Genomic DNA, 18,179 nt, shown 5'->3' with positions numbered 1-18,179 from the left:
GAAAAGCACTTATGCATGATCACGGCAATTACGCAGAGATTACAGGGGGTGCGGCGCAATGCTGATATTATGTTTTTTTCTCTTCCTCCAAAGGATTTCAACACATTGATCTCCATCCCCCCGTACCCAGGGGACTTCCTGCACCCTGTGGTTTATGCATGTACGGCGGTCATGTTATTGTGCCTGTTCGCTTCCATCATCACCTATATTGTACATCACAGGTAAGAGCATGCCTGCCGGCATTCTTTTTCTCGTTGCATCCCTTTGTTGACAGAGTAAGGGGCTGGAGCAGACAGTCTTTCGTAAGTCCCTGATGTATATGGCCCCCAGTCTCCATGATGGCGCTGCCCGTACGAACTGCCAAAATTGATTGTGGCTTTGAGGAGCCTGACTGTCTTTTGCAGCTGGTTGTTACAGTTTAAAATTGCAGTTTTGACCTGCCTGTGATTGCATATTTTATCGCCCGTTTTGTGTTTTAAACCTGTGGTTTTCCCTGCCCATGATTGCTTGCATTTAACGTGTTGAATTTTTAGGATTTGCAGTCCAACCTCTGTAGTTTTTCCCTCTCATTCCTTGGTGACAAATCTGTTTTCTCTCCAAATTTCTCCTTTGCTCTTTGCTAAGACCTGTGTGTTAAAACAGTGCACCCCCAGCCACCATTTTGTGTTCACAAGCCAGTGAGGCCAGCTCCCCTGCCTCCCCTCCAGCAACAGGTATATTCTACATCAGAGGGTGCTCCTGTGAGCTGTTTAAACTGTATTTACTGGGGCCTGTGCTTCTTCGTTTTTTGGCCAGCAGGGGGAGTAAACATTTGGTTTGATAAAACCAATATGACCCATCCAAAAAGAATAATCACCGGCCTAGACACATTGAACCTGCATCAGATTGTCCACAATCCGACACACACCGCTGGACATATCCTAGATGTCATTTTTGCTAATACTGAACTAGTTACCTTTCAAACTATAACTCCAGTCACATGGTCAGATCACCACTTGCTTGCTTTCCAACATAAAACAACACTAAGTGACTCACCTAAAACTACCTTACATCCATCCACCTATCGTCCGTGGAACAAACTCAATTTGGAACACTTGGAAACACAACTAACATCCAGTATAAATCTGGAAACCATAATTCTGTTCAGAATCTATATGAGTGGCTACAGGAAGCTTTTGACACCCTGATACTACTCAAAACCACACAACAGAACAAAAGAAAAAAGCGCCCTGGAGAAACATAGAAATAAAAGACATAAAACAACAAATTTGAAAGCTGCAACGTACCTGGCTCAAAACAAATGCCAAACAAGACAAACTTCACCTACAGAAAATTAACAGATTATATAAGTCGGCTATCAAAAAAGCTAAGAAAAGGTACTATTCAGACAGAATTCAAAATGCTAAATGTGCAAATAAAGAATTCTATAAAATACTCACTCTATTTCGAAAACCAAATTGTCTAGAAGGAACTCATCCTGCTACTCAAGATTTCACAGACAAACTGGCAAATCATTTCACGGACAAAGCAGACATGTTGGACTCGTACTTAAAACAGAAACAAAGCACCAGCACTAACCCTTGTACAAAACAACTATCCAAGAATGCTCTAATCAAGCCTCTCCGTTCCTTCCAACATATCTCACACGATGAATTTATGGACCTGGTCAAAGCAAGCAGGCCTGCCGGCAGCCCTTCTGACCCCTGACCGCCACAAACTTTCAAGACAATTCTTTTAACAACCTCTGCTGCCATTCCAGTAAGAAGAATCATCAACGATTCCTTAACTACTGGAATATTTCCAGAATAACTCAAAAAGTCTTACAAACGCCCTTTACTGAAGAAAACAATCTTGGACGCGCTGAACCCTGACAACTACAGACCCATTACAAATGTAAGTAAGTAAATTTATTATATATAGTTAATTAAAACCGGTACATTCACTACATTTAAAACAATTTCTTAAAATACAAATGGGCCTTTCCTGGGCAAACTGATAGAAAGAGCAACGTTCGCCCAGATGTCACAATTCATTGAAGAGAATGACATACTTTCAGATTTCCAATCAAGATTCCATCCAGGAAGAAGCACTGAATCTGCCCTCCGTGCCATCTGGGATGACATAAAGTATACAGTTGACCTCAATGGGGTTGCTGCGCTACTCCTCTTGGACCTCTCAGCTGCCTTTGACACTGTTGACCATGACACTCTGAAACAAAGACTTTATGAAGCTGGCATGAAGGGAACTGCTCTAGACTGGATCGCGTCCTACCTTCAAAACAGAACTAATGTCATCCATACCCCATCTTTCTGGTCCAAACCGTACTCCTCAAAAGCAGGGGTCCCTCAAGGTTCTATCATCTCGCCCATGCTTTTCAACATTTACTTGAAGTCTTTACCAGTACTGATCAATAAATTTCACCTTACGTGCTACAACTATGCAGATGACACGCAAATATTCCTTCAACTGGAATGCCCCAAAGACATTTGAAAATCACCAATTTTCAGCTGTCAGCTGTCTCAGAGCCGTGGATCAGCAGTGACAACTTGGAGCCATCTCAAATTGAATGCTTCAAAAACTGAAATACTCACGTGTGGCGATTGGAAAAATGTCAACCCACTTGCCGCATGGCCTGATGAACTGGGATCACTACCGAAAGTATCAAAGGATGTAAAAAACCTCGAAATGACCATGGACTCCAAGCTGTTGATGAATGCCCAAGTGGATAAACTAGCAAGATCAAGCTTTGCTACTATAAAAATGCTGCAACGAATTTTCCCTCATTTGGGATTTCCACACAAGGTCCAAGCTACCATCTCCCTTGTTCTATCCAAACTCGATTATGCCAATAGCCTCTACCACGGATCACCTTTAACGACCATGAAAAGACTACAGCGGATTCAGAACTCGGCTGCCAGACTACTCTTGCATATCAAACCGTGAGACCACATCTCCCCTGCCTTGAAAGCCTTGCATTGGTTACCGGTTGCCAGAAGATCCACGTTCAAGCTGCTTTGTGTCACCCACAAAGCAATACATGGAATGGGACCACTCTTCATCAGGAATAAAATCACCAAACACATTCAACAAAGGAACCTCCGCTCTAAAGGAGCATCTCGCCTCAAAATCCCACCATACAAGAAAAAAAACATGGGTTATGTTATGTTAGCAATGATTTGTTAAGCGCTCTGACACCGATTGGTTTCCTGGCGCTGTTGAAGACAGAGGACGAAATCAGAGTTTAAAGCCTGCAGAGTTAGTGGTATGCTTGTTGATAGAGCCAGGTCTTTAAGGATTTCCTAAATGACATGAGGTCCGGACATAGCCGGATCTCAAGAGGAAAGGCATTCCACAGGCGAGGAGCTTTTGCGTTTAAAGGATGGTGTCTGTAAGAGACATTGGTGAGCTGAGCGTAGATTTCGGGACGGGGCATGCTTTGTGATAAGTTTCGTAATAAATTTAGGACTTTTGCGATGAAGCGCTTTAAAGATCATACAGCCAACTTTAGCTGAGTTGATAATGCGGGAAGAGAAGTAAGCAGCCTTCGTGGATAGGATATATTTCATATGTTCCTTCCTAGCCATGATGTATCGAGATTTAGAGTCAGGGGCGTAATTGCGACGTCAGTGGCGCTCTAATTGGCGAAGGGCCAATTTCTTTGCTTTAAGGTCCGGTGAAAACCATTTTTGGGCGTCTGCGCGCCGGGCCAATTTAACCTTCTTGTATGGGGCGTGGGCATCACTAGCTGTTTGCAGCCAGCAAGAGAGATTGTTTTCTGATGTATTAATGTCAGGGTGATGAGATGGAATGGAATTGGCAAGGGTTTGTAGAAATTCAGACCTGTCTAGGGAGTTCCATTTCCTGGCTCGTCCACCCGCGGCTGTAGCGGTTATCTTTTTTGGGGAATAGACAAGATTAAATTTAAGAAGAAAATGGTCAGACCATAAACATGGGGTATTTACCGGGGTTGTAACTAAAAGAGAGTTGGACCAGACCTGATCCAAGGTATGACCTTTGCGATGGGTTGGTGAGAGCACTTGTTGTTCAAAATTTAAGTTTGTGAGAAGCTCGGTGAGTTCACACGACTGAGGGCCTTCCAAAGGGCCATTAAACCAGTAGTTGTAGTCCCCTACCAGAAGAATCCTGGCATGGTCAATGGCCAGATTAGCGATTTGTTCGCTGAGCTTTAGAGGGAAAGTAGGCATTTTGTTAGGGGGTCTGTACAAAAGGACGCATGCCACTGTTGTGTAGAAGGTATCAATTTTTAGAACCAGATTTTCAGTGTCTGGGAGGTTCAGACTAATCAAGGCGGTGACTCCCAGGTCATGGCGAAAAATAGCCGCCACTCCCCCGACAGGTTTATCTGATCCACGGTCAGCATGGATAATACAATAATTTGGTGGCAATGCCGCTATTATATCTTGGGCAGAATCTTGGGTCAGCCAAGTCTCAGTAAGTAGGAGGATGTCAGGTTTATCCATATCCAGTAAAAGAAAAAGGTCCATCTTGTGTTTCACCATGGAGCGAGTGTTTAGATAGACTATGGACATGGAATGGGAATGGAAGCCAGGCACTGTTTGACTGGTAAGGCCTAGATTTGTCGTAGTGGTAATTTCAGAGGTGGAGGTACGATTAGCTAAAATCCACAGTCTCTGGGCCCAACTGTATATTACCCCAGCCAAGTGACCCTGACCATTGTTAATGTTCAGCAACTCCTCACGGGAAAAAGAGGTCAGCCCGGCAGCATGGCAGGCCCCGAGGCCCGTCTGGGCGTGGACGGGCGCAGACGGGCTTGCGGGGGCCATTTTATACCAGTGAGGGCGGGAGGGGCGAAGCACTGGACCGCTCGCCTGCTCCTCACCCAAGATGGCGGCAGCTAAAAGGCTGTCACCCAAGCAGCGCCTAAGCGGCTGCAATCGGCCACGACAGAGCAAGGAGAGTAGTTGGGCCAATAGTGAAGCAGACCCTTGTCAGCACGGGAGTGCACTTCGAATTTAAAATTATCGGCGAGGTGAGTCCCAAAAATCAGAACGCCGTGAATTAAGTAAAATAAAACATAAAACCACACACACACTCACACGTCCCGGCTTTCCGCCTCAGGACACGAGCACTCTGTCATGGGTGGCACATCCTTCTCTATTCAAGCAGCGAAACTATGTAACTCTTTACCCCCAACATAAGATCCACCAACAACCACCTTATCTTCAGAAAACTACTCAAGATTTGGCTCTTCCCCACATAAGCACCATAGGGAAACATACATTTACAGCATATCCCTCTGTATATAATCATTTGTTTTCACTGTAGATATGTACCTATCTTTGTGTATTACTTTATAAAACATGTAAAATAATTATGTTAATAAGAGAAAAGAAAAAAATAATAATAATAATAATTTTAATCAATAAATAAAAATCATCTTTGGTCTACATGTACATACTTCCATTGTGCAACTATGTACCTTCCATGTACTTGGATCTGTGTGTCTGTTACTTTTCTCCTGAAAAAGCATATCCAATGCACTACCCTATTTCTCAGCATGTGCTTTTACCAATATATTTAATCTAAACATGCTTACTTCCTTTATGTATCTATATACTTTCAATGTACCTATGGATCTATATATTTATCACTTTCTTCTAATTTAGCATTTTCAATGCACTAGCCTATTTCTCAGCCTATACTTCGCTCAATATATCTTCTAGCCTAACCTTCTGACTCATCTCAAACTTCTTTCTACTACTCCTTCCAACGCACTACCCTATCTCTCATCCTATACATCTATCAATATATCTCTACATCTACTCTCTTATTTATCCCAAACCCCATAACACTACTATGATCGACAAAATAACCCTTTCTAGACTCTCTGCTGCTCTACCCCTCCTTGCATCATCTGACACCTCTTTTTACTACACCGATCCCCTAAAACAAACCTTTCTAAACTCTCCCCTCTGACTCCTCCCCTCCAAAACTCCTTTTTACTCATCCAAAAGCCTCTTCCTACTGCTAAGACCTAAAAAAAATCCTTCACTCTTTCTCTCCACTATCCTTTTCAATCAGAATTAACAGACTAACATGTTCACTTCTCAAATTCCATATTCAACTACACTAATATACTGCCCAAATAACTGAATAACATCTACTACTCAAATTACTTCATATTTATACTATACTAATTTTCAACACTAATCCTTTATGGGTTCCGGAGTGGGGTGCTACTCACCAGAAAAGCGTTTCAACACCCGTCAGATGTTACAAGTGCTATATGAATGCTAATATTTTTTCCCCTTTTATCCCTCCGCTATCCTTCTCACTCCAAGTAACAGACTAATATCCACCACTGAAATTACCTCATATTTCACTACATTAATTCACCACTAATCCTTTATAGGCTTCCTGAATAGCATGCGTCAACAAGCGATAAATAAATACAAACTTTTGTCCTCATCTAGCCTTCTGCTATCATTCCATATCCAAATAACTGACTAACCTATCCACCACTTAAAATGTACTTGCATGTTTCACAATACTAATTCAACACTAATCCTCTATGGGTCCCGGAGTAGCGTGCTACCCGCCGAAAAAGCCCTTTGACGCCTCATCAGGGGTAGTAAGTGTTATATAAATGCAATTACAATACAATACAGTACACTATACATTGACAGCAGATATGATTCGCGGGTGGCTGGGCAGACGAGGTGTGGGTCGGGGGCTAAGTTGCTCGATGTGAAACAATAAGAATAGAAATAAAAATGATATACTTACCATGCCGCCGGGTCCGTCTCTGCTCCTTGCTCCTGCTCTCCTCCTGGGACAGGAAGAAAGGATTAAGAAAGAGCAGCCAGGCTCCCCTGACCAATCACAATGCTGCAATGCAGTGTTGTGAATGGTAAGCACCCCGGCTCCCCTGACCAATGCTGCAACCAGGGAATAGGGGCCTGGACTTGCTACCCATGCATGCTGTAATGCAGCCTACATGGAGAACGGGGAAAGTGTGCATGACTGGTTTGGGCGGCCTGAGCGTGGGCAAACCACTTCTCCCCTGCTCCTAGAGCCGATCAGCCCCGTCCATCCGCCCGCAAAGGAAACAAAACATTGTAATAACTCAAAGTTATTATCATTTTATATTTCCTCTCCTTTACACTGCTCAAAAGCAGTGTGGCGACACTCCTCCACCATAGCAGAGGAGCCAAAGCTGCTCATATATCGCTGGACAAAAATGCAAATCTTGAATTGACATATGCAATTTGTCTACTTAGCTCTAGGGTCTAGAGACTGTGCTGAATTAAATCTGTTTGAGGGTCTCTGCTTGCACCGACATAGTAAGGCAATGGCACAGTGAAAGTACAAGGCTGTACGTCATGTTAAATGTACTGTGTTCCTCCTTACAGAAATACCATGTTCAAAAATGGCCATTAGTCTGCTATACCTTGGCTCACCTAGTCACCCAACCATGTTTACCAGTGGTCAGTTCTAGACCAATGACTAGCTTAAATACACAGGCTTCCAAAATAAATGACTTCTGAGGCAAATGATTGATAATATCCTTATCTATATCCGTGCAATCTTCTTGCAATTCAGTCGCTTTGTTGGAAGCTGTCCCCTTTCCACCAGGTGATAGACTTCAATTGAACGTACAGCCATTTTTCCTGTGTATTAACTACTTGTGCCCTAAGGTTTATTCGTTGTTTGGTTAGTTTGGAAGGATGGGCAACACAAGCACTCTTCAAAGATGTGCAAGTCCTTCTTGGAGGGGTCTAAATGGGGTGGGCTGAATGAGTACTTTTGGATGCGAGACGTCCTAGAATCCTTCTTAGTTGAAATCTCAAGGCATTTTGGCAGTTGTAGGCAAAATACATTTTATGCCCCTTCACTTTGCTCGCCAAAGTGGGGGTTGCTCTCTCAGTCAGGGCCAGGCAGTGAACCCAGAGCAGCACTTGCAATTTTGTCAGACCAGGCCTCACGCACGGTCCGTGGTGAGCGAGCCTGAACACTATAAAGTAGTTTATGGGTGAAGGGGGGGTGCAAGTGTAAAGCACTGGCTGGCCCCGGGAAGCAGGAAATGAAAGTGAGTGGATTATGCTTGCTTGCTGTTTTGGCTACTGGGAGCCGATATTGCAGCTCCTCTGCAAAACCGCCCCCTAGTGAGAAAACCGGTTCCCACCCTTACAGCCTCACAGGGAAAAACCAGATGCCCATTACATAGGGTGACCAGGCGTCCCGGATTTGCAAGGACGGTCCCGGTTTTCAACCGCCTGTCCCCGCTGATTTCAGGAAATTTCGCTCCTGTCCGAGTTTTTAGAGAAGGTCAACGGAAAACATCAAGAGGTGCTTTTTTAAGTCTTACAAAGCAGGGATGGTTAGCAGTTGTTTCAAGCAAGCAAGTTAATTAACAGTTAAGCTTCTGGGTTTCAAATGTTTATTTTATGTATGTTCCTACTGCCTGTTCTGTAATTCTCTTCTGAGGAGCGCTGTCAATCTATGCGTTCGCTTGAAGTAAAACTGTAGTACTTCTTCTATTTCCATTAAATGTTCCGATTTTTGGCTTTACAATTCTGGTCACACTTTTTTAACAGCCAGTCCAGCCCTGCTCTTACTCGATATATAAACTGCAAATTCCAACACCTCAGACACCCCATTTGTGGAAGGTGTGCTATAATACACAGGAGCTTCCTTTTTTTACCTTGAAATAGTTTCAAGAAGGTCAACCTAGGCGCATTTAGGGCAAATGCCCAGTTCTATACATCTCATCAAATTTTCAAGGTAGCTGTTTTTTGAGTAGTCATGGGCGCAAAATCCGTTCCGCTCGCGGATTTTCGGCAAATTCCAATTTGCCAAAAATTCGCAAATCCGCGAGCGGAACGGACCTGGGGGGCAAAAGTTCAAGCTCAGGGTTTGTAACTATTTTAGAATGGTGCGGCAAGTTGCCAGCGCCATTCTAAAATAGTTACTAAGTTAGCTTTAACAGGAAGCACTAATAGATAAAATGAAGCAGGTGCTCGAGTTTAACTGAATTTGAGCTCCAACTCGAGCACCTGCTTTATTTTATCTATTAGTGCTTCCTGACGAAGCTAACTTAGTAACTATTTTAGAATGGCGCTGGCAGCTTGCCAGCGCCATTCTAAAATAAAAGGCAAGGAGTGGGGCAGAGGGCAGAAGGGCACAACAAGGAGTGCGGCAGAGGGCAGAAGGGCACAAAAACGAGTGGGGCAGAGGGCAGAAGGGCACAACAACGAGTGGGGCAGAGGGCAGAATGGCACAAAAACGAGTGGGGCAGAGGGCAGAAGGGCACAAACACGAGTGGAGCAGAGGGCAGAATGGCACAAAAACAAGTGGAGCAAGGGCAGAAGGGCACAGCAACGAGTGGGGCAGAGGGCAGAAGGGCACAAAAACGAGTGGGGCAGAGGGCAGAATGGCACAAAAACGAGTGGGGCAGAGGGCAGAAGGGCACAATCACAAGTGGGACAGAGGGCAGAATGGCACAAAAACGAGTGGGGCAAGGGGCAGAATGGCACAACAACGATTGGGGCAGAGGGCAGAATGACACAAAAACGAGTGGGGCAGAGGGCAGAAGGGCACAAAAAAGAGTGGGGCAGAGGGCAGAATGGCACAAAAACGAGTGGGACAGAGGGCAGAAAGGGCACAGCAACGAGTGGGGCAGAGGGCAGAAGGGCACAAACACGAGTGGGGCAGAGGGCAGAATGGCACAAAAACAAGTGGGGCAGGGGCAGAAGGGCACAGCAACGAGTGGGGCAGAGGGCAGAAGGGCACAACAACGAGTGGGGCAAAGGGCAGAATGGCACAAAAACGAGTGGGGCAGAGGGCAGAAGGGCACAAACACGAGTGGGACAGAGGGCAGAATGGCACAAAAAGGAGTGGGGCAAGGGGCAGAATGGCACAACAACGAGTGGGGCAGAGGCCAGAATGGCACAAAAACGAGTGGGACAGAGGGCACAAGGGCACAAAAAAGAGTGGGGCAGAGGGCAGAATGGCACAAAAACGAGTGGGGCAGAGGGCAGAAAGGGCACAACAATGAGTGGGGCAGAGGGCAGAATGCCACAAAAATGAGTGGGGCAGAGGGCAGAAGGGCACAACAACGAGTGGGGCAGAGGGCAGAATGGCACAAAAACGAGTGGGGCAGAGGGCAGAATGGCACAAAAACGAGTGGGACAGAGGGCAGAAGACCACAAAAACAAGTTGGGAAGAGGGCAGAAGAGCACAAAAACGAGTGGGGCAGAGGGCAAAAGGCACAAACACTAGTGAGGGAGTGGGCAGAAAGGCACAAAAACGAGTGGTACAGAGGGCAGAAGGGCACATAAAACAAGAGGGTGTCAGTGATGAACCAGAGGGCGCATCACGGTCTCGCACAAAAAAAACCCGCGAACACGCAAAGCACCCCGCGAACACGCAAAAATTTTAAAATCCGCAAATTCGCACATATTCACGAATTTTGCGGATCGCGAATTCGCAAATCCGCAAATTTCCGGATCGCGAATTCGCAAAATTCACCCATGCTTAATTTTGACCACCCACATTTCTCTTGCATGAGGAATAAAAATAATTAGAAAATGCTGAGAACTTATTGCTTAAACACTGGTCTTCTGAATCAACTGCTCTGCTGTCAACTGAATCGCTGTGTCAAAGCCCTGTGTGGATTCCTTGTTTCGTTCACATTTTAATCAACAGAAGGTGCAACTAGGCACATAAAATGATCGCACCTTTTCAGACACTTTCCAGAAACGCGGCATCAGTCTTTGAAAATGAAGTTTTGTACGCTGAAAAAGTTTGATCCCTGTGAAATCATTGCAGGTCTTAGATTTGCTGTAGAATAAATGCTCTCACACTGAATTGAGTAGGTAAAGCAGGTTTTCTCAAGCACCCTTTTACACTTTTTATGTGATAAGCAGGTCTCAATATTGACATTCAAAACGTTTTAGGTCTGTTACAACTGTGTTTGATGTCCCTCAGAGCCTTTGAACTCAATACATCATAAATCATAAGTAACAAGACACAGGGCCGGATTGTAAATTGCATTTTAAGTTAGATGGTGGGCAAACGAAAGGAGTTACAAAGAGTTTGTTTCAACTGCGATAACAATATTTTTCCCTGCGCATATTTCGGCAGATAAAAACTGCAGAAATGTATGGAGAGAAAATCGCCTGAAACACTGAAAGAAATAGTGACTTTTTTATACTTTTTGCATTCTGACTGCTTGTCTGAGTTAGGTAGGGGATTTGAAGCACACACAGAACAGGGGAAGAGGTCAGCCTCCTTCAGCAATTCATTGTTGCCATTGCCATCCACATTTTAGATCAGTTCATTGTACAGCATAGCAATGCGGTATTTGGGAGGTTCGGCATCTTGAGTAACAGATGCTTGCCCAATGTATGTTAAGAATGCCTAAGAAAGGGGAGTACTGACCAAAGACAAATTAGTGTGTCTGCAATCACCGCTACACGTTAGCCTACCGGGCTGCTGTTGCATGCAGCACAGGCTGTAGGGAAAACAGCCTGTTCCCCATCCACACATAGGGAAACTTGTATTAGCATTTTCGGTCGGTTCTCAGTAGTGGATCAGCGTTGCAGGCACTAACTGACATGAGTTTCCACCCAAACTGTATGGTTGGGGACAATTTTCCTCTTTTAGTACCCTGAAAACGTTTGACTCTGGACTGCTGTGCAACTTGAAGAGGAGGTAATATTTGCATGCCCCCCCCCCCCCCTACTCCCCCCCCCCCGCATTAGCAGTGGTTCGGCGCCGGTTGCCACATTAAACAAACATCAGTCTCTCTTTCTTTAAGAACCCCCCCCCCCATGTCCACACACCTGCTCGACTCCACTCTCATGTCCAAAAGCCCAGCAAGACACTGTCATTCATGACCAGCGGTCCTGCACAGTGGAAGCCAGGATGTGAATTGCAGCCTCTCGCTGCACATTTTTAAATCAGACCACTTTGTGTTTCTGACATGATAGTGCAGTCATTTGTCAGTGTTGTTTATTCGTGACGCTCCGCCACACAGTAATTACCAGGTTTTATTATTAACTGACCCGATGTTACTCATTTAATTACAATTGGCATGCGGGTGAGGTGAGTGGACGCTGATGATTTAAATAATTACTGCAAACTGCAGGCAGATTTCAAAAGCTGTCCATGATTCATGTTTAAAAGGTCCTTGTTTGTAATACCCACCCACCTCCCACAAATGCACCACAGTCCAACATATTACTAGTAACCTTTATAGAACTTAAACCTCAAACAGTGTGGCCTTGGATGCGAAATGAGGTTTGATTTGAGGGGTGGCAGGATAGTTGAAGCTTGTCTGAGAAAATAGTCTTTACAGCTTGCTATGATACAGTTCGAGGGAAATGGTCATATTTTGAAACTATGAATTACAGACATTGTCAAAAGTAAAGGGAGAAACCAAAGAAGGGGAAACCGAGCATTTGTGTTTTTTGAGCGTTTGCGTGCTTGGGATCCTTGAGAGGAAGAAGTGTTCGTGCCTCTGTCTGTGACTGGAACAGGGGCTGAAGGAAAAGAGGGGGGAGGGGTTGCGGTTTGCAGGTGCGCCTACAATGTATGCATGGTCAGGTAAAGTCTCTTCAGTCACTCTAGCAATCACCTTCACATGAGGCCAAGAGGGAGCAGAAGGGGAGGAAGAAGGAGGGGGGTCCCTGAGGGTGGAGTGGTGGAGGAATGCCCTGCCAGCTTGTCTAAGCATTGAGAAATGGGAAGGAGAGCTGAGCTGAGGTCCTTGTCCAAAGAATTCTGAACTGATATGTCAATAATGGCCTCCATGCCATCATCATAATAGTAGTCCTCATTCTCATCAGGGCCATAGACTACCAGACCTTCATCATAAATCTCATATTCTGACATCCTCGCAAGAGAAGCAACACCAGAGGGGGAAGCCAAGGTCAACCAAGAGAGTGATATATAATTATACATATGGGAAATAAGTGTGGAAGACCAAATTCTTAATTATTACAGCCCTATTCAGCTCAGAGACAGGGCGTCACATGGAGCAAATGGCTGGCTGCAGGCTCAAAAGGTTACCACCAGTGTTGAGCAGGACTTATGCTGGGGAGAAAAGAGCAGTCCAATCACCTGAATTCAGCTGACTGTGGAAGGAGAGTTGCCCCAGTAACTAAAGCACAGCAGTTAAACCCCTATTATTGCAGCCCGGGGAGAGGCGGCTCCCGCAATGCTTGTGGGAAGCTGCCAAGCATGAGTTGAGCTCAGGCAGGCTTGCTCAGAGGTGCGCGTGCGCAGCCCCGTAGGGACGCCCCACCAACCTCGTTCCTGGGTGGGGCTGCTGCCTGTAGTGCAGCAGAGCGTGAGGCGTGTTGAGTGAAAGGGAGGAAGGGGACAAATGGTGTAGAAGGCACCGGGGAAATAATGTACAATGCAAATAAAACTGAAGGGGAGAAAGAATATAATGCTAAGCGTGAGGCGCAAAATGCGGCAAGTAGGAAACCGGGGGAGACCAAAAAGCGGTCTTAAGGAAAGCAAACAGGCGCAGTACTCCGTTGGAGACCTGCAATTAAAGGGACTTGACAAGAGGAATGAGCGACAAAGCCGCTATGCATACATTACATCCACTGTTATAAAGCATGAACATTACATCAAGAATTGACAAAATAGAGAGGCACTTATCTTGACTGCGGAGCAGCAAATAAAGAGGCAGAAAGATGGTGCCTCTCTATTTTGTATATGAAGACAATTGTTGATTGGTGGGTTTGTTAGAGGTGTGGTTCAAAGTCTCATGGCTGCTGTTTTTTTACTAGTAGTAAAGATTGAGAAGTATAATCGGAGCCTCCGGTCCTGCCTTAGAATTGAGCCCCCCCACCACTACTGACTGCTACACAGAAGACTATGTTGCACAGCTGCTAGAGTAAAATTACTTTCAATGTTTATTCTCTATTTAAAAACACAATTTGTAAGCAAATAGACATTGCTTCCTAACACATTGTTAATTTTAAAAGAGTATTTTAAAATGTCAACAAAAGCCTTCAAGAAGCGAGATTCACCAATGATGTAAGCTTTTAGTGAACACCTACCCTTTGCACAAAGCAGTAAGTGGGAAAACGAAGCATTACATGGGAAAACTAAGTGCTTCTAGAAGGTAAACAACAAGATCTGACTGTATTCCAATTATAAAAAGCAACACGATCGTGCTACACTTGAAGTATATATATTCCCACACTATGAGCGGACCACGCAAGAAAGTTGTTCGGAACAATGTAAACAGTTTTCTTTTATTCTTACCGCTCCCAAGACCTCGGCCCCAAAAAAGGCCAGTATTCTGCAGGAAACGTTTAATCGCTTTTCTTTGGCTCCATTAAAGAACAAAACATGTTTGATGTCAGTGGTTTGGTACTTTCCTACGCGTAATAATGGGTACAGAGCAGGAATATCGTCGTAAAAATATCGACTAACCTAAATATCGCTGCAAAAATATCTACAGGAAGAAATATCGATGACAACAGTATCGTCTGACCAGAATATCGACAGACAGGTAAGTAATATCGTTAACATTATTATAGTTGTAATAAATATCGTTTACAAAAACATAGTTTACAATAATATCGTTTTTTAAATAATTATAAGTAATGTAGTGTTTTTAATGAATATTTGTAGTCAAAGTAGTATTTTTAGTACTATATTATTATTTAATAATGTATTTTCAGTTGAATTTAGTATTAATAGTTCCGTAGCGGGTTGTGGGTTTATAGGGGAGTAGGGTGGGAAGTAATTTAAATATAATGAAATAATACATTAATTAATGTTTTAAATGAATATAAATAGTGTAATAAGTAATAGTTAATTAATTTCAATTAGTTAATTGAATAATAATTATGTAATTAATTATGTTAATTTTTTAATTAATTTTAGGTGTGTGTACAGGATTTTTTTAGTGAAAATGTTTTTGGGTAAAGGGGTATTTTTAGGGTTCAGGGTCAGTTTTCAGTTTTTGGGTAAAGGGGTATTTTTAGGGTTCAGGGTCAGTTTTCAGTTTTTGGGTAAAGGGGTATTTTTAGGGTTCAGGGTCAGTTTTCAGTTTTTGGGTAAAGGGGTATTTTTAGGGTTCAGGGTCAGTTTTCAGTTTTTGGGTAAAGGGGTATTTTTAGGGTTCAGGGTCCGTTTTCAGTTTTTGGGTAAAGGGGTATTAGGGTTCAGGGTCAGTTTTCAGTTTTTGGGTAAAGGGGTATTTTTAGGGTTCAGGGTCAGATTTCAGTTCTTGGGTAAAGGGGTATTTTTTGGGTTCTGGGTCAGTTTTCAGTTTTTGGGTAAAGGGGTATTTAAATATAATAAAATAATAGATTAATTAATGTTTTAAATGAATATAAAAAGTGTAATAAATAATAGTTAATTAATTTCAATTAGTTAATTGAATAATAATTATGTAATTAATTATGTTAATTTTTTAATTAATTTAAGGTGTGTGTACAGGATTTTTTTAGTGAAAATGTTTTTGGGTAAAGGGGTATTTTTAGGGTTCAGGGTCAGTTTTCAGTTTTTGGGTAAAGGGGTATTTTTAGGGTTCAGGGTCAGTTTTAGGTTTTTGGGTAAAGGGGTATTTTAATTATATGTATGTATTATTGTTGTTATATAAAGTAATGTGTAAAATCAATTTATATGTCCACATTTATTAAGTTTATAATTAAAAAGTGTAGTACATTTTTTTGAAATAGTTAAAAAATAAAAGTAATGTAATGTATTTTGTTAATAGTACTTATATTTATTTATTATTTAATGTAATTTTAATTATTTTAAAAAGTCGATATTATTTACATCTATATTAATTACAACGATATTTTGGAGTCGATATTTATGTACTTACCTGTTTAAGTATAGGGTGTCGATATTTTTGTAAACGATATTTTTACAACGATATTTATGTCAGCTATATTTTTGTAATCGATATTTTAACACCCTACCTAATAATGAAATCCAACCGTTCATCAATGATTCGTTCATTCGTTCATTAACTTTTATTCGATTATCAATTGTATAATCATAAAAAGTACATAGAGAGAAAAAACTTTTCAACACAAAAATGAGTTTAAAATGAGACAGGATAAAAAATAAAAAAAAGAGCATACTAAAGATAAATTTACAATTTGAAATGTTTCTGATTAATTTAGAACTTTTTGGCGTAATGTGATGACTGCTTTAAGAAAAGTCACTATAAGTTTTGCTTCATAGGGTGTATTCAGAGACTGCAAGAAAAGAAACGCTGAATAGCATTGTCTGTGTCCACTAGATCGGAGAAGTGGAATAATCCATGTTTTACGTGGGAGTTTGTAATATTTACAAAATAAATTAACGTGAATCGTTGACTGTGGGGAGATTCCATCACATGGGCAATTCATCAGCTTGCGGGACCAGTTTTGAGTTTCCGGAAAAGAAACTAAACGAAAGAAAATGTTAAAACGAAGTCTTGTTAATAAGAATTTCTCGTGGTTTGATAAGAAATAAGACAGATATGGTTGTATGCCTTTGAAGGATTGTTGTGCACAGATTTTTTCATTGGAGGGTTTTAAGATCTCAGCTTGGTTTCGAAGCTCTCTCAGGTGACCCAAGCACATTGATTTTAGGTGTTTCCTGGAGATGTCTTCGATCGTAGCAGGATCTTCAAAATAAGATTTGCAGCCCAGGTCATTGAAAAAGTTCCAAATGTAAGTCAACCATGGAATTTTACGCCAGTTTGACAAAGCTAGGCAGTCTGTGATAAGGGAAGGAGTTAAATGGCATTCAGGGTTGGTCCATATTCGGTGCCACAATAAAATTGGTTGGGAGCGAATATTGTCTACAATGTATTCCATACCGAGCTCACAGTGCGATGCAAGTATCGGGGAACTTTGAGGGAGGGCTAGAACATATTTAATGAAGCCATTCTCCGTTACTTGTAGTTGATCTATGCGCCCATATCCCCATACGCCAGCTCCATAGGTAGCCACACTGTGGCACTTGGCGTAATATATGGTCAGAAGTTCGGGTGGCGCTGGTTTCCCCAATTTCCTCGAAAAAGAGATCAGGGCCGATGTTGCCCGACGAAAGTGAAGGTTTCTGGCATCGATTGCCTGGCGCCAGTTTACCGCGTCGTCCACTAAAATTCCCAGGTAGGGGTAAACTGAAGTTTTTTCCAGCTTCATTTTATCCACCATTATCGGTTTAGGGTTTTTAACCATAGGGCCAATGTGCATTGTAAAGGTTTTCTTTATGTTTATTTTGAGGCCGAGTGAGTCCATAAATGTGGCATATTTGTTCATTTGTTTCTGGAGTTTATTCAAAGTCCGGGCTAAGATGACTGAATCATCAGCGTATAGCAGTGTAGGTATCGGACGGTGGTTTATCTGGGGTAAGTCCTGGCTCCCTTCCAGCATAGCCTGCTCAAGCCCGTTTGTGTAAAGGTTGAACAGGAAGGGAGCCAGTACACATCCCTGTCTTACTCCCTTTGCTATTAAAAATGAGCGGGACAGCTCACCGTTGGTACCAAATCTTACTCGCCCTGAAGCATTAGAATAGAGTTCACGTAGGAAGGCTATTAATGGAGGGTCCACTCCAAGGTCGCTAAGTATTTCCCAGAGTTTCGCATGTTGGACGCAGTCAAATGCCGCGCTTAGGTCGACATAGACGAGAAAGATGTTACCTCCTTTGGCGCCAACATATTTCCCTGCCAAAAGGGCAAGGTTGAGAGCCTGTTCCACAGTCCCAAGCCCCTTCTGGAAACCGTATTGTAGGTCGGTTATGATGTTGTTCTCCTGGGCCCAAGATTGTAAACGGTCCAGGAGCACTCGACCCGCAATTTTGCCCAAGGAATCCAGAGGGAGATTGGTCTGTAGCAGGCTGGGTCGTTGCGGTCGCCTTTTTTGAAGATGGGTAAAAGGGTTGATGTCGACCATGACTGGAAAAGCCCGACCGAGGTTACAGCTGACATAACCCGGGTGATTAACTGTGACCAAAAATCTACATTGTGGAGGAAAATGTCCATTGGAACTCCGTCAGGGCCCGATGCCTTGCCTGATTTTGATGCCCTGATTGCTTTCATCACTTCACTTAGTTGGAAATGGATATTTATCGGATAGATGTTATTTTTCGATAAATGGACTTCATTCGTTCCTGAACCATTATCTGCTGCAAGTTCGGAAGGTGGACCAAAAATTTTTGAAAAA

General features: G+C 43.0%; 1 protein-coding gene across 1 annotated transcript in view; it reads left to right on the top strand.

Annotated features, from left to right (window-relative positions):
* The window catches only part of ADGRA1 (adhesion G protein-coupled receptor A1), a 791,567-nt gene that overhangs the window by 220,551 nt on the left and 552,837 nt on the right, over positions 1-18,179 (top strand). The window contains exon 3 of the mRNA XM_086922531.1: positions 94-221. Within this exon, the coding sequence (XP_086778657.1) occupies positions 94-221 (128 nt within the window). The remainder of the gene's footprint in view (positions 1-93; positions 222-18,179) is intronic.

The sequence above is a fragment of the Lissotriton vulgaris genome, chromosome 5, assembly GCF_964263255.1.
Source record: "Lissotriton vulgaris chromosome 5, aLisVul1.2, whole genome shotgun sequence".
NCBI lineage: Eukaryota > Metazoa > Chordata > Amphibia > Caudata > Salamandridae > Lissotriton > Lissotriton vulgaris.
This window is presented reverse-complemented; position numbering and strand designations above follow the sequence as displayed.